The sequence below is a fragment of the Stegostoma tigrinum genome, chromosome 13, assembly GCF_030684315.1.
Source record: "Stegostoma tigrinum isolate sSteTig4 chromosome 13, sSteTig4.hap1, whole genome shotgun sequence".
NCBI classification, from domain to species: Eukaryota; Metazoa; Chordata; class Chondrichthyes; order Orectolobiformes; family Stegostomatidae; genus Stegostoma; species Stegostoma tigrinum.
In genome coordinates this window covers 26,243,665-26,260,782 of record NC_081366.1, presented here as the reverse complement: position 1 = coordinate 26,260,782, position 17,118 = coordinate 26,243,665, and the positions used below count along the sequence as shown (strand labels likewise).

The 17,118-nt window shown below is 45.0% G+C and overlaps 1 protein-coding gene and 1 long non-coding RNA gene across 5 annotated transcripts in view; one reads left to right on the top strand and one right to left on the bottom strand.

Annotated features, from left to right (window-relative positions):
* LOC132210465 (uncharacterized) overlaps nt 1-17,118 on the top strand; it is a 152,974-nt gene that overhangs the window by 31,035 nt on the left and 104,821 nt on the right. The gene's annotated exons all lie outside the window — the stretch shown is intronic.
* Nucleotides 5,324-17,118, bottom strand: part of LOC125458166 (uncharacterized) — a 35,510-nt gene continuing 23,715 nt past the window's right edge. For 2 of the 3 annotated variants that reach the window (XM_048543132.1, XM_048543129.1), the window contains 3 exons: nt 14,456-14,611; nt 12,651-12,804; nt 5,324-8,292 (listed from right to left, as the gene is read on the bottom strand). In XM_048543132.1, coding sequence (XP_048399089.1) covers nt 8,219-8,292; nt 12,651-12,804; nt 14,456-14,611 — 384 coding nt within the window. In that variant the 3' untranslated portion in view covers nt 5,324-8,218. The remainder of the gene's footprint in view (nt 8,293-12,650; nt 12,805-14,455; nt 14,612-17,118) is intronic. The other variant, XM_048543130.1, reaches the window with a different exon arrangement.

The window sequence follows — 17,118 nt, the reverse complement described above, 5'->3', positions numbered from 1 at the left end:
AGGAAGGCACCAGGGCCCAGCAAGGACCCCACTAATGTGCAGGAGGGCCAGGTCGTGCAGGAGGGCCCAGCCCCGCAGGATGGGCCCGAGGCCAGCAAAGCGCCCCTGCAGGCTCCGCTCCCCGTCCCCGACAACCCAGAGTCGATGGAGGCGGCGACAGGCGACCCAGGAGTGGACGACGGTCCGGAAAGCGAGGAGGAAGGTGCGTCGGCAGGCCCAGGAACCGCAACCATCAGGCGGGAAGAGGCAGCTAAAGGGGGGCTATAAGTGCTCCTCTGACGAGGGGGATTTGAAGAGGGCCCGCCCGAAGCAGAAGTTAAAGATCTCCAGGGAGAAGGAAGGCAGCAGCCCGCTTCCAGGTGACGGGAGGCGTCCTGAGGCTCCCTCCGACATCCAGTCACGTGCCGCTGGGGCACTGGAGGGCCCCCCGGAACTTCCAGGCGGGAAGGAGGAAACAGCGCATCCCCAGCCTGACCCAGAGCTGGACCCTCCTGCATCCGTACCCCCGACGGGGGGGATGCCACCCGGAAGGCAGCATGGACGGTTTCCTCAGCCCGGAGAGCGTCCAGCAGTTAGCCCGAGCAATGGGCATGAAGGGACAGATGGAGGGGCTGGACCTTGGACTTGGGGAGGGTACTGCAGTCACTGCCCACAATGGGGGTATGAGTTGCGAGCATTAAGGTGTGCAGTGTCAAGTCCACCGCAAGATGTGTATCCACGTTGGCCGACCTGACCACCATCAAGGCGGACCTCCTGTTTCTGCAGGAGTGCGGGATACTGCACCTCGGCAGGTACAGGAAATGGTCCAGCGCCTGGGCCTGTGGGCCTTCGATCTGGTTGGGGGGGTAACGACTGTCGCTTCACGGGCCTGACTATTCTGCTGCGGGGGCGCGACTTCACCATCTCTCAGGTTCAGGAGGTGATGGGGGGGCGCCTACTAGTGGCTGACGTCACCTACAGGAACGCTCCCCTGAGGCTGATCAACGTGTACGCCCCAGCAGTACGGAGTGAGCGATTGGCCGTCCTGCAGCGGCTTCCACCCCTGCTGGCTATGTCCAGGCCGGTCATCCTGGGCGGAGACTTCAACTGCATCATCGATGCAGGTGGAATATCCGGCATGGGGACAGCGGATGGGGGGAGTCAACTGGACATCACGTCCAGATTCCTGATGGGCACGGTGAAGGACGCCCAGCTGCTCGACGTTTTCAGCACCCCTGCAGACGGAGCGCAGCCGAGGTACACCTGGTCGCGGCCAGACGGGTCTATTCGCTCAAGGATAGACTTCCTGTTTGTGTCACGGACGTTCTCGGTCAGGTCCACCGGCGTCGAGCTGGTGTTCTTCTCTGACCACTGCCTCCTGCTGGCCGACTTTCACTTACAGGACGACCAGCAGGCCAGCCAGGGGACATGGAAGCTCAACATGACTCTGTTGACCCCAGAGAACGTCGAGGAGCTTAAGAGGGAGTACGCTGGTTGGAGAACCATGAAAGCCATCTTTGAGTGTCCGGGCGACTGGTGGGAGACTGTAAAGGAGAACATCAAGAGGTTCTTTGACCTCAAGGGTGTTCGGAAGGCGAGAGAGAGGTGGGGAAAGCTGTCGAACCTGCTCCTTCTGCAGTCCAAGGGTGTCGATGTCACGGAGGACCTCCACGAGGTGAGGGGCCAGCAAGCCTCGCTCTTCGCTGCTGCGGAGGCCTCCAGGATAATCTTCCGGTCCAGTGTCCGCTCCGTGGAGCAGGACGAGACACGCTCGCGTTTCTTCTTTCAGAAAGTGCACAAAGAGAGCTCTGTGCTTAGCCGTCTGAAGGAGGATGACGACTCAGTGACAACGTTTCGGCCCGACATTTTGAGGATCAGCAGATCCTTCTATGCCGGACTGTATGACACGAAGCCCACGGACAGCATGGCCTCCGAGTCGTTCCTGTCGTCTATCACGGAGGTCTTAGACGATGGAACGAGGGAGTGGCTGGACCAGCCGATATCCCTGGACGAGCTGACCAGAGCCCCCAAGTCCTTGGAGAGGAATCGGACTCCCGGGAGCGACGGCTTACCGGTCAAGCTGTATTCCGCTCTGCGGGGCCTGGTCGGCCAGGACCTGCTGGAGGTGTACGATAGTGCGCTTCGGGCAGGGGGAAATGTGTAAGTCCATGAGGAAGGGCATCATCACCCTCATTTACAAGAGGAAGGGGGAGAGGGAAGAAATTAAGAATTGGCGTCCCATTTCACTATTGAATGTGGACTAAAGATCCTGGCCAAGGTCATAGCCAACCGGATCAGGTCTGTCCTGGAGTCGGTGATTCACCCTGACCAAACCTGTGCTGTGCCGGGCAGGAAGATCGCTGAGAGCCTCGCGCTCATCAGGGATACGATCGCCTACGTGCAGGACAGGCGGGTGGACACCTGTCTCGTAAGCCTGGACCAGAAGGCCTTCGACAGGGTCTCTCATGCTTACATGAGGGACGTCCTCTCCAAATTGGGGTTCGGGGAGGGCATCCGCAATTGGATCCGGCTGTTCTACACCAAAATTCTTAGCGCAGCCTCGATCACCGGGTGGGAATCGGACAGTTTTCCTCTCAGATCTGGAGTCAGGCAGGACTGCCCGCTCTCTCCTGCCTTGTTCGTGTGCTGTGTGGAGACCTTCGCCGCATCCATCAGGAAGGACGTGAGCCTGAAGGGCGTGACTATCCCAGGCAGCGGAGGCCTTCAGGTCAAGACCTCCCTGTACATGCACAATGTTGCCGTCTTCTGCACCGATCGTCGATTGGTGAGTAGACTATTGGACATCTGCGGCCAGTTTGAACTGGCCTCGGGTGCCAAAGTCAATAGGGGTAAGAGCGAGATCATGTTCTTCGGGAACTGGGACGACCGCTCCTTCATCCCCTTCACCGTGGACAGACTACCTGAAGGTGCTGGGTGTTTGGTTTGGTGGAGCTGGGGCGTGCACTAAGACTTGGGAGGAGCATATCACCAAACTGAAGCCGAAGCTGGGCAGGTGGACGCTCCGGTCCCTCTCCAACGCGGGTAAGAACCTGGTTGTCAGGTGCGAGGGGCTTTCGGTACTGTTGTATGTGGCGCAGGCCTGGCCTATTCCCTGGGTGTGAGCCGCTGCGGTCACCCGCGCCATCTTCCACTTCATTTGGGGGTCGAGGATGGACCGGATCCGCAGGGACACCATGTACAAAGACCTGGAAAATGGGGGAAAGGGCGTACCGATCGCCACCCTCGCCCTGACAGCTACCTTTGTGTGCAGCTGCATCGAGCTGTGCGTAGATCCTCAGTACGCAAACACCAAGTGTCACTACTTACTGAGGTTCTACCTGTCCCCGATGTTGCGAAGGATGGATCTGGCCTCGTTGCCACGCAACGCTCCGAGTAGTTGTACCGTCCCGTATCACCTGTCCTTCGTGGAGAAATTTTTGAAAGGAAACACCTTTGACCACAAGGCTGTCAGGCAGTGGTCAGCACGTAGTATCCTCGAGACCCTTCGGGAAAAGGAGAAGGTGGATCCTGTCGTGTAGTTCCCCACGCAGACTGCCAAAGTTGTTTGGCAGAATGCCTCATCGCCAGAACTTTCAAACAAGCACAAGGATATTGCTTGGCTTGCGGTGAGAGGGGTTCTGCCAGTGAGATCCTTTATGCATGCCCGGAATCTCTGCGCCACCGCACGCTGCCGTCGAGGTGGCTGCGGGGGGACGAGACTGTGTCGATCACCTCCTTCTGGAGTGTGCCTATGCGCAGGAGGTCTGGAGGCGGATGCAGTGGTATTTGTCGAGGTTCGTCCCGAGCAGCTCCATGACGCGGGACTCCGTGCTCTACGGGCTGTTTCCCGGGACGCGCACTGAGACCAACATCAACTGTGCCTGGAGGACCATCAATGCGGTGAAAGACGCTCGTTGGTCTGCCCGCAACTTGCTGGTCTGCCAGCTGAAAGAACTGACCCCGACCGAGTGTTGCAGACTGGTGCACTCCAAGGTCCAGGACTACATGCTGAGGGACGCGCTAAAGCCTGGGGCAGCCACCGCCAAGGCACGGTGGGGAAAAACCACGGTATGAAACCCCTTGTCCAGATTCGAAAAAAGGGCCCTATCTAGTAACTGGGCCCAGCTGGCGCCTTCCCCAACTGGTCAGGGGGCCAACTGGGACTGTGTGGGGCGATGACTGCCGGGGTGTTTTCTTTGCTTTGTTTTTTTTCCTTTTGTTTGTGTATGTACCCCCTGGGTAACCCGGAGTGGCTTGCATGACTGGGTAGGTGTGTAAATATGTTTTATCTTTTGTACATCTTACGAATAAAGTATATTTTTTCAAATTAAAAAAAGTGACGAAATGTCTGAAAACTAACCTTCCAGCTCAGTGAGCAAACTCACATCAACACGTTAGTTCTTATATGGGTACAAATTATATCAAGAGGTAAGATGGTTGAATAACGTAATAGAGCATCTGTTCTAAGCTGGGATATGAAATTTAACACTGCTCAAAGTAAAGCATTGTAAAGGTCAAACAATGTCTAAGGTAACACTGTTCAGTTGGAATTTAATTAGAAAGGAGTCTTAGAAAAGAATTTGGGTGTATCAGCATGCATGTTCATTTTGGACTTGTAACTCTGTATCCTTAGCAATGTATATTGGTGATTTTTGCCATGTGTTAGATAAAATAAACTGGGGCAAAGATGCCAAGTGGAAATATGAGTGAAATGAGGCTGGCAATAGTCCCTTTGGTGACCTTGGGAACATGCATGCAGATATGGCCGAGTCAGCTCACAGAAGTGAAGTCAGTAAATGCCCCTGCAAGTGCATTCACAGGAGAAATTCCAATCTAGAATTCAGGAGGTCTGTTAGGGCTTTATATAGCACTGATTGGTCCACTTGTAATATTGCATTCAGTCCTCAATCTAACACATGGCAAAAATCACCAATATACATTGCTCAGGATACAGAGTTACAAGACAAGTCCAACATTTTATAGATATCAGCTAAGAGAAATAATTCGGGAGTATATGGGCAGCATGGTGGTTCAGTGATTAGCACTGCTGCCACGCAGTGCTAGGAACCCGGGTTTGATGCCAGCCTCAGATAACTGTGTTGAATTTGCACATTTTTCCCGTTTCTGCCTGGGTACCCTCTGGGTGCTCCAGTTTCCTCCCATAGTACAAAGATGTGCAGGATAGATGGGTTGGCCATGGGAAATGTAGGATAGAGTGGGCCTGTGGGTCTGGGTGGGATGCTCTTCAGAGGGTCAGTGTAGACTCACTAGGGCGAATGGCCTGTTACCACACCACAGGGATTCTATGATACAAATTTACAGCAAGGAAAAAATGGGCGCAGAACCAATAAGTTCAGTAAATGTGATATCGAAGTAAACAGAGAAAAGACTAAGGATGCAAACTCGAGTAATAAAAGTGTATAAAACATAAATCATCAACAAATGTCAAGACAAAACTCTTCAAGAGTGATAAATACATGCAATAACCTGTCATCATGCTAGAGGCAAAATCAGTGTGATTTACCATATACTTGGATGCTAAAATGAGGGTCAGTATGTTCTCACAAAGTATATTGATTAGGGCAAATGGTCTTTTCTCATAATTTCAGTTCATGGCCCTGGAATCAAACAAATGCAACGTGAAATACATCTCACTTGATTTACAAATATGGCCTTACAAAATAAAAATTCATATTTGATCACTACTTGTGACCTCTATTTTGATAAGCTCGCTCCTAACTCTTTTTTTTTCTGACACCAAGAATTCTGCCAGCCACTGAACTGAAGTATAAAAAGAAAAAAATGAAGTTTCTGGATCCATGGAGATGACTTCTTTTTAAATTTGAAACTGATTATTAGTAGCGAGCAAAAAAAATGCATATAAAGAAAATTTGTGAAAGAACTTTGATTCTTTGATTTATGATATTGAACTTCCCAAATTCTTCACTTTCCATTTCTGTAATTTGGATATCAGCTCTTATATTTTAGTTGTGTTTCTACATGTAAATCTAGCTCACTTATGCTGACAGTAGGATCACAGATTGGACAAAAAAGAATTCATAATGTTGGTTTAAAAAGACAGTTTTAGCGATTGTAAATACAAATAGTTTGTTTGCAGTGATAATGGGAACTGCAGATGCTGGAGAATCCAAGATAACAAAGTGTGGAGCTGGATGAACACAGCAGACCAAGCAGCATCTCAGGAGCACAAAAGTTGACGTTTCGGGCCAGAGTTTGTTTGCAACTGCTCCACATAATTCAGATTGAAAAGTTCTCGTTGGAAAAGCACTGAAAACACAACAACATCTAACATAGCACTTTTTGTTGGAATCTTGTGAGTTGAAAGTGTTAGCAGATTTTTGTTTTGGCAAATTATTAAAAATATCTAATACTTTATCCATTTGGGAATCTTTGAATAATAAATAAAGAACTTCAGATGCTGGAAAAATCTGAAACAAAAACAGAAGTAGCTGGAGAAACTCAGTCGGTCTGGCAATATCCTTGGAGAGAAAGGAGAGTCAACATTTTAGATCCAGTAATCTTCCTCCAGAACAGAAGAGACATTTTCAATTATACCATCAAAGAGTCTTGCAGCATAACATAACTACTTCAAATGCCTGCCCATTAATAGAGATCTTGTGCTTTTACAGGAATTTTAACAATTTTGTACTTATTCCTTTTAATAAACTGGCATGACATTTTGGCCAAATGGACCCCGACATACATGAATATGGCACACCCTCCATTTTACCTCCATTTTAAATTCCACAGAAAGAATGATTCTATGAGTTGTGGTCAAATATTTAGGAAAAAAATTAATTCAGCCATCAATTTGCTTGTTATTTTTTAATTGTTACACTCTTTATACGTTTAGGTGGATGTTCCAGTCATTTGAATGAAATATTTGGTATTTGTTGGAATTATATATCAAATGTATGTAATTACTAGAGTTATTAATTATTTAGACATATTTTGAGCTTCCTTTCTAATGTACATTTAACAGATATTCAAAACTATTATGGGCTCAGAAACAGCATAACGCTTCTGCCATTACCTCATTTTAACTTGACATCAGAGATGGGATTGTAGTTCTCTGGTTCTAGAATATTGGATTAAATGGAGTTATAATATTAGATAAAACGCTGATCTTGCGAATCCATCTTGTACAAACTAGGTTTATTTTCTGCTATAATCAACTAGTAACTTTAGTCGCTGATTTCAAAATCTTGATGCTGTCCTTTTGTTGTGGTATTTATAAGTGGAACAATAAAGGTAAACTTTATAACTAAAATCAGCAAAAATGCAGAATGTAGATGAGCAGAGCTTTACTTTTAGGAGGACTTTTTGGATTGAAGAAACTTATCAAGTAGTGGTTATTGTTACAATGTCACTGTAGAAACCCCTTAAACATTTGTACTAAATTTCTCAGCATGATTTAAACTGTGGCGGTAGATAATTTACTTAAAATATGTTAAGATATTGGGACAATGTCATCAGTAGTCATTTCTAGATTGTAAAGGAAGTGTTGGAGTTATTCGATAAAATGAAGCAAGGCTGATTTTGGACCTGCATATTGTGAATTTTAATAGATGACTATGTCCTTTTCAACAATTTCTGTGGCTGCAAAGTTCCTTTTTCAACTCATAGTATCCAGGTACTTTTGGAAAAAGTTGTAACCTCTGCGTATTCTAAAACAGATGCTTGCAAACTAGGTGCTTAGTGCTGTATGAAAGTTGATTAAATCAAACAGAATGGATTAACAACTTGCTGAAAAGTACTGCCAGTTTCATTTCTTCACTAAAGTTAAACGTTCTTCCATATTAATGGTATATACTGTGTGATTCGTCACTTCGCACTGATATCACAGTACAGGTATTATAGATTGCAAAAACAATATATTGAGCTCTGACTCTATGTACTTGTACCATGCAGTGATGCTTCACAAGTTGGATTGCGAATTCAAACTTGTTCTCTTGACTGTGCTGACTTAGCTGATCAAAGCAGGGTAATGATAATGATCCTGGGAGCACAACAATCATTAGATTCCTGCTCAAACCCTAATTACTGTTTCCAGGTAATGTGCATTTATAGATGTGAGAGAAAGCTAAATAAATTGGGATGAAAAATTCAAAGTTGATTGTCTGGCACAATTCCTTGCGTAATGTTTTGTCGTTCACACTCTGCTACCACACAATTGTAAATCATTTTCAGATTCAAGATTCAGTGTTTCTGGAGGTATCTATGTAAAAGTTGAAGCAACATCTGTAAGTGTGGGAGGAGAGCTATTGGACTGTTCAAATCTGGCATTGGCTTCTGAAAAACAGAAATTGAAAACCAGCAGTTACGAGTTGCTCACTGTTATAACGGTATTATAGCAGATTCCTTCTTGAAAGTAGTAAGAACATTCATATGCAAAAATTTTATTCTATCCCCTCCCTTTGTAGGGATGGTCTGAAGGGTCTATTCAGTCAGGTGTGAAGATACAGGGTGAACACACTGTCACCATCCTGACTCACCCCATTTTGTCCAAAGCTTTCCTGATTGAGGAATTTGGTAACAGAATGAAGCCTTTCAGAAGCACAAAATGAGAATTTAAGAGCCTGGTTGAGCAATTCTACTGCTATTTTATAAGTAGGGCTGTGGAACTTCAAATATTAGCCAACCAAACAGCAAGCCTTATCAGGCCCTCCATTCCTGATGGAGGGATTCAGCATTGGGAAAGGGAAGCGCATGAATGAAGCCACCTTGCGCTCTCAATAGGCTGCCCTTTTCTCTAACAGTTCTGCCAACGATGTACCTCCCAACCAGAGACTGTGCACTAGCCTCTCTCCAATGGCTTCATCAATGTCCCCTTTGCATTGACTTCAGTGCAGTACCAGCAGTAGCCACTATTCCTGATGGAACTGCCATTCCTGGAGTGCTACCAGCATCGAATTGGCCGCCAACTCTTGTGAGTGGGATATCTGATACCCACTTATACTAGATGCCATGGTAATTTAATCTTGTTGGTGAAGGGAGGAGCTCTGAAAGCTAGCTTACCACTGCCAATTAGGCACTTGGGTACCCACATGGGCTCAAGCTATACCTGCCTCTTTGTAGGTTATGTGGAACAATCCCTTTCTGTACCTACACTGGCCCTAAACCCCACTTCTTCCTCCGGTACATTGATGACTGTATCAGTGCCGCCTCGTGCTGCCACCAGGAGCTTGAACAGTTCATCCACTTCACCAACATCTTCCACGCCAACGTTGCATTCACCTGGACCATCTCTGATACATCTCTCTCCTTCCTGGACTCCTCTGTTTCCATCTCTGGCAACTACCTGGAAACTGATATCCATTTCAAGCCTACTGACTCCCACAGCTGCCTAGAATACACCTCCTCCCACCTTCCCAATACCTCTTCCCATTTCCCTTGCCTCCGCTGCATCTGCTCCCAGGATGAGGCATCCCACTACTGAACATCTCAGATGTCCTCGTTTTTCAAGGACCGCAACTACCCCCCTCAGTGGTCAAGAACGCCGTTGACCATGTCTCCTGCATTTCCTGCAACTCCTCCCTCACACCCCGTCCCCACAATAACAACCAAAACAGAATTCCCCTTGTCCTCACATACCACCCCACCAACCTCCAGATCCAACGCATCATCCTCCGACAATTCCGCCTTCTGCAATCCGACCCCACCAAAGACATTTTTCCCTCCCCACCCTTATCTGCCTTCCAGAAGGATCACTCTCTCAGTGACTCCCTTGTCCTCTTTACACTCCCCTCTAGCCTCACCACACCCGGCACTTTTCCCTGCAACCGCAGGAAGTCCTACACCTGCTCCTACACCTCCTCCCTCACCCCATCCCAGGCCCCAAGAAAACTTTCTGCATCACGCAGATGTTCACCTGCACATCTGCCAATGTGGTATATTGTATCTGCTGTTCCAGATGTGGCCTCTTCTACATCAGGGAAACCCAGCGGCGGCTTGGGGACTGCTTTGCTGGACACCTACTTACTGTGCGCAACAAACAACTGCACCTCCCAGCCGGGAACCATTTCACCCAGCCCTCCCATTCCTCAGATGATATGTCCATCCTGGGCCTCCTGCAGTGCCACAATGATGCCACCAAAAGGTTGCAGGAACAGCACCTCATATTCAGCTTGGAAACCCTGCAGCTCAATGGTATCAATGTGAACTTCACAAGCTTCAAAGTCTCCCCTCCCCCAAACGCATCCCAAAACCAGCCCAGCTTGTCCCTGTCTCCCTAACCTGTCCTTCGTCCCACCTATACCCTCCTCCCACCTCAAGCCACACCTCCATCTCCTACCTACTAGCCCCCTTGACCTGTCCATCCTCCCTGGACTGACCTATTCTCCCTCTAACTCCCCACCTACACTCACCTTTACTGGTTCCACCCCCGCTTCTTTGACTTGTATGTCTCCTCTCCACCTATCTTCTCCTCTATCCATCTTCTAGCCACCTCCCCACTCTCCCTATTTATTTCAAAATCCCCTTCCCCTCCCCCCATTTCTGAAGAAGGGTCGAGACCCAAAACGTCAGCCTTCCTGCTCCTTTGATGATGCTTGGCCTGCTGTGTTCATCCAGCTCTACACCTTGTTATCTCGGATTCTCCAGCATTGGCAGGTCCTATTGTTCCTCCTAGGCACTTTAATTCGTCAGGACTCTGGGAGATTAGGTCAATGCAGTGTCAGCAGTTTTTGTTTGGTTTGGAATTCACAATTCCTAACAGCCACATTAAAGTGCACATCATCTTATTGAAACAAACTCAGGTCTACCATAAATTTTGTTCGTATATACAGTATTTATCGAGTTGCAAGGTGTTAGCCATGATTCAATCTGTAGTGTTCACACCTCTAATCCAGAGTAGTAGGGTCTCACAATGATATTAACTTTTTACAATGTGTATCAATGATTTACAAGAGTGCAATGAAGGCATGGTAGCTAAACTTACAGGTGACATTGAGGTAGGTAAGAAATCAGATGGGTATATTGTTTTGAGGAGGTTTGCTGGATTAATGCTTGGAATGGGTGGGGTGCCTTAAGTACAAAGGGTGGGCAGGCTGCACTTCTTTCCGCTCAGATTTACAAAAGTGAAGGTTGACAAGACCCTGAATGTATGTGGAAATGATGTTTCCTCTTGTTAACGGGTACCAAACTAGGGGGCACTGTTTTAAAACAATGGGTCACCCTTTCAGAAGAGATAAGGAGAAATTATTTCTCTCAAAGTGGTTAGGTGACTTTAGAACTTTCCACCTCAGAAGGCAGCATCATTGAATATTTTTAAGGCAGGCGTGGATAGATTCCTGTAAGGCAGGGGAAATAGGAGTTACTAGGGATGGATGAGAATGATCAATTAAAGATTAATCATAGCAAGGCAGGCTCATGGGTCCAAGTGGTCTACCTCTGCTCCTATTTTGTCTGTTCATATGCTCTTAAGTTTGAGGTTTCAAGTACAAAAACAATATGCAACCTAATTTGAGGCTTTCATTGTGGTTTAAACCAAGGGAATGGTGCACCATCAGAAGCACTTTGGATATCATTAAAGTACCATTAAACTGAGGCCATCTGCTACATCAGGTCAATGTAAAACAGCCCTTGTTACTATTTAGAAAAATATGAAGGAAGTTCTCCCCAGAGTTTGAAAGCTATTCATCCCTAAGCCAAAATCACTAAAACAGATTATCTGGTCATAATTATCTTACTACTTATGTGAACTGTCTGTGTGCATATTTGCAGCTTACAGCTTAGAAAACTGCAGTGTACTCTTTATAAGTGTTAAAATGACTGTACTATGTTTTGGGATGGTTTGCGATTGGTTATAGTTAAGTATAACTCCAAGTTTTACTTTTGCTGTGTTAATTGTCAATGCACCCATTAGGTGGTGCAATGACTGCATACAAACAGCCTGTTAACAAGATGGCGCTGCTCACAAATTTGCAGAAGATGATAGGGGCAAACTCATTGCGTCAGCTCCCCATCATAAACCTGAGACAAAAGCCAGAGATCCTATTCAATGCCCAGAACATAGTTGTTTCTGACATGTGGAATTAATTTTTTTGTTAAAATTGAACTGAGTTGAATTGCTAGTGTTTACTGTCAAGCCTTGTCTCATATTAAAATTTATCCAGGCAGGTGAATTTTAGTTCAACTTAATTTCATTTAAAATATTGCTTGCAATCTTTAAAACTTAGTCTTTGCAAGATCAGTTCTGTTTTATTTAATGGAAATAACTGCTTCATTTAGCTGATAATCTGCCTCTCCTTATGACCCAAAATGATGTCTTAATGCTTAATGTTGGAAGCTAATTTGCACATGAGTAAATCAGAATGACCTGTCATTGTGCAATGGCGAGTGATATATAATTGCGGTTGACTTATGTCACAAGGGCCATCTGCACATGCACAGGCTTCAGCCGTCGTTTGGAGTTAGGACCACAGCGGGTTCTGTTGTAGTTTGCAATAGTTACCATCAGAAAGCTGTCCAGGATTCATAAGTTGCCATCATATGTGTTAAAAAAGCAAACCTTCTTCTGGGGTTTGATTATCATGATAGGTAACAATCTGGGTCAGTTGCATAGAACAGAGCAAGCAGCATTGTGCACGAGTACAATACAGTCAGTGAAAGGCTTTAAAGCTGAAAATGAGAAGAAGCTGAGAGCTTACCTGAAGATGAGCCAAGGGAAACCTGACTCTTTACTTCTGTTATCCGGCTTTCCCTTGTCACCATCTGTTTGGAACAAATAGTTTGCCGTGGAATAATGTGAGAAGCATTCATCCCAGCACCTGCACCACATGTACAGCAGCTAAGAAATGTGGCCTATCGTAGACAAGAGAAATATTGTACAGTGACACCAAATGATTTGTTAATGATTTGAAAGCTCTGAAGTCTAATGAAGTTTAGCTCAATTTAGAAGAAACTTTATCTTTAAGAATCAGGCAGCTTCCTTCTAAATACGACTTAATATTTTAGCTTGCGGCAGTTCCTCCAATAGCTCAGTGATTCAATGCTCCACCTCTTCTAATAACCAACCTACCATGGAATTTCCCTACCTGATCCCTGAGTCGCAGTCATTTCACTGATCCTCGTTGTGGTAACGCTAATTATATTGTGTGACTCAACCTGGGAAAGCTGAAGTGGCAATCAGAGCATGTGACCTATGCCTTGTTATAGGGTTCTGAGTCCAGCAGTGACTCAAAGCAGATCCAGTTAAAGGAATTAAACGTTTTGATCAAGGGTCACCAGACCTGAAACATTAGCTCTGATGTCTCTTCGCAGATGCTGCCAGAACTGCTAAGCTTTTCCAGCGAGTTCTGTTTTTTTGGTCCAGTTAAACAGCACATAATCATTGGCGATAACGGGCCCCAGATTCTTTTTTTTTATTTCTGACCCATTCCAACCCTTGACACAAGACTAAGCAAACAGTATTGACTCTAAATCAAGCCTCTGCTTGTGGCCCTTGCCAAGCAAATAGAGGAATGCCAGGAATTACCTACCCCTGCCTGACAGTGTACATGGGGAATGGGAGAGAAACTAGATGTGAACAAGATTGGTCTTGGCTTCTGCATTTGATACTCATGTCAAATGGCCATCGAGGTTAATAGCTGTGAATCCATACTCAAAGGAGCCACCTCTTTTAAGAAAAGGGAAGAAACTGAGAGTCAGTGGAAAACTAATTGACAGCAGAATGTTATAGTTCATAGTAACTTCTGTTACACTTCTAGTTAACTTTTAATGGCTGCATTTTAACTCAGGTGAGTGCTGCGCAGTCAGATTGTTAGCAAAGACTCAAAATAGTGTGTCCTTATACAGCCTGGTGACAGGCTGGCCCCATTCCCAGCCGCTGGGTTGAAGACTGAGAACAGGTATGGGGGAGGCTGAGATTAGGGGGTGAGGGAAGTTTGTGGATTAAGAGGGAGAATGATCCATACCACAGAGGGGCATGAGTCCCACAGTGGCCCTCAGACTACCGATCATCGACAAAAATGCCTAGCTAAAAGTCAGCTGTATATCAACAAATCTGAAGAAGCCATCTTTACTGATAAATAATTAACACAAACTGTTACTAATTTCTGAGATAGTAAGAACTGCCGATGCTGGCGTCAGAGATAACAAAGTGTGGAGCTGGCCATACACAGGCAACACCCGAGGAACAGGAAAGCTGACATTTCAGGTTAGAACTCTACTTCAAAAATGGGTCCCGACCCAAAATGTCAGCTTTCCTGCTCCTCTGATGATGCCTGGCCTGCTGTGTTCATCCAGCTTCACACAATGTTAGCTACTAATTTCATCTTTTATTAGTTTTACACAGAATATAAGAGCTGAGGTAGGCCATTCAGCCCTTCAAAGCTGCCATTCATTATGCTCATGGCTTAATTAGAGCATCAGTCTTTAATGAATGGATTCATGATCTAGGATGATCTAAACAAGCTTTATTTAAACAAAATGCAAAAAGTTATTCATAACTTACCTCTATCTGTTGACTTTGAGATAACTGATACTGAAGTTCATTGTTTTGCCTCAACAGTACCATTCGATCTCTCTCCAGTTCAGTAATTTTTTCCATCATATCGCAGATTCTGTGTAATACTCCCATTCCCTTACCTGAAGTTCGAGAAATGCTAATCTGTAAGTATGTAAAAGCAAATGCTGATATTAGAAACTGGTGTTTACTGTGGCATGACTGCTAACATGACATTTTGCTGTAATATATGGAGCATTCATTGTAGTCTGGCAAAAGACTAAGTCTAATGAGAGGATTTGTACAGGATACACATTTAATGAATACTCTATACTGTACATATACAGTGTATAACTGTTAAACAGAAACTGCAGTGTGCACCATGAGGCCATGGAAATATCTGGTCAGTTTTAAGCAATGTGGAGTAAGGGGTTAGTTATATCTGCATTCTAAGAATAGCTACGTATGTAAGCAGCTATGTCAGTGATATAAGATCATGTAGAAATGAAACCAGAGTCCATAGTTTTCCAGAGGTTGTCCTTTCTTACCTTCCTTGGTATCTTGTTCTGTTCAGTAAAATCCTGCCCATGATCACGTAATTGAGTCTCTGTCAGATCTTACTGCATGGTGGGAAGTGGTAAACAAAGCATTGAAACCAAGAGCAATTAACACTGAGTGCCTGAAGTCTGTCAGTGAACATACGCACCTTGTCATAGGTAAACAATGAAGTCTGCCCTAATCCTTCTCATAACCCAGGCAGCAAAAGCACCCTGCTGGAGTGAACAATTCACTCTGGCATAATAGCTGCAGAACCAAAAGAAAGATATGGCAACAACATGGAACGTACATGGAACAGGCACCAGCTGCCATTCTGAAAGTTTGTCATGAATGGGCAATGAAGGTCCAAGCCGGGAAGAAGGCCCTGTCCACAGTGTCAGTGTCAACAGCTACAGTTGTAAACAATAGCTGTTCCTCTGCACTAAAGTCCATTTTCAACAAGCGTAAGGTACTTTGAAAGGTAAAACCTCAGAGTAAATTATTCGTCCCAGAGAAATCTTGGACAATGATCAATATTGAATCATTAACAGTTCTGTTAATGGATATTACACTCATGTTCAATTGAGGCCAGTGTCACTTCAATCGGCAACCCTTAATGGCTGCTGGAAGTTATTTTATATCTGCAAATTTCAGCGTATATGTGTCAACTTCAAATTCCAAGGGAAACTAGTCTCAAGGTCCCTTCAGGCAATATTATGATTAATAAATAAACTATCAATTCATATTTCTCACACTTTCCGACATCAATTCCATCTGCCAAATTTTTGCCCACTCGTTCAACTTACCCATATCCCCTTGCAAACTCTCTATTGCCCTCATCATTATATGGTCTCCCGCTTATTTTTATATCATCAGCAGGTTTGGGTACGTTGTGCTCTACTACCTCCTCTAAACAATCAACGTAGACAACAAATAATTTAATTTATCCACTAATTTATCATGACTCTGTCTTCTGTGTGTTAACTAATCCTCAATCCATTCCCAGTACTGTGAGCCCATTAAGCTTTTACATGGCACCTTATCAAATGCCTTCTAGAAATTCAAAAGCATGACATCTACTCGTTCCCCTGTACCAGCTCTGCTCATTACATCCTCCAAGAACTCTAGAAAATTAGTCTATCATGATTTTCCTTTCATAAAAAAAAGTTCAGCCTGATTGCTTCATCCCAAAGCAAATTGATTTCTTTCAATTTTACAAATAATTTCCTTTTCAAATCATTGATTGACTCTGCTTCCATAAACCTCATGGGCACTTGCCCCATGAAAACATTTTTCCTCACATCCTTCTGCATCCCCTGCCCTAGGTTAAGTGTTTGCCCCGTTATCCTTGCACCATTAGTTAATGTAAATATAATTTCTTTGCCTCTTATATCCAAATTTGTCATAATTTTCTACACCTCAATCAGCCCCTCAATCTCCCTTAACGATGGAAAACAATCCCAGCTTCTTTGGTCTGGTAGGCAAAATCAGTCCCATCTCTGCAGCCATTTAGGTAACTCTCCTCTGTGCATCCTCAAGGACCTTTCCTTAAGTGTGACTCCAGGCAGTACCCCTGACTCCTCAACAAGATTCTGTCCCTATCTTTTTCCTATCATGTATATCCTCTCTGTTCTGGCATCTGCTATCATCTTTGTGAATCTTTTCTGAACTTTTGTCAATGACCCTATGACTTTTTTACAACATGGGGACTTGAACTGTGCATTGTTCTCCAACTGTGGTGCACTCAAAATTCAATACAAGTTTACTTCTAGCATTTCAATTCAATCACTTCAGAAATGGACCACAAACCTTGGTTTGCTTTCTTTGTAGCATTATCAGTCTTAGTCACTACTTCCAATGATTGAAGATTTCTATCCACAGATGCTCCTCCCCCTCATCATGTGGCCATTTTATGTTTTCTGTCAAAAGTGTCACCTCACATTGAGCTACTATGAAATTCATTTGTTAAGCAGAAAACTTGTTAAAATCTCCTTATAGTTTTTCACTTTGATCTGTTCTAAAGCCTTCGCTTCTGAATTTATTGGCATCTGAAACTCTTGGAATTTCACATCTGATTTGCAAGTTAAAATTATTACTGTGTTAAGGTGAACTATAGCAATCACAGCAACATTTTC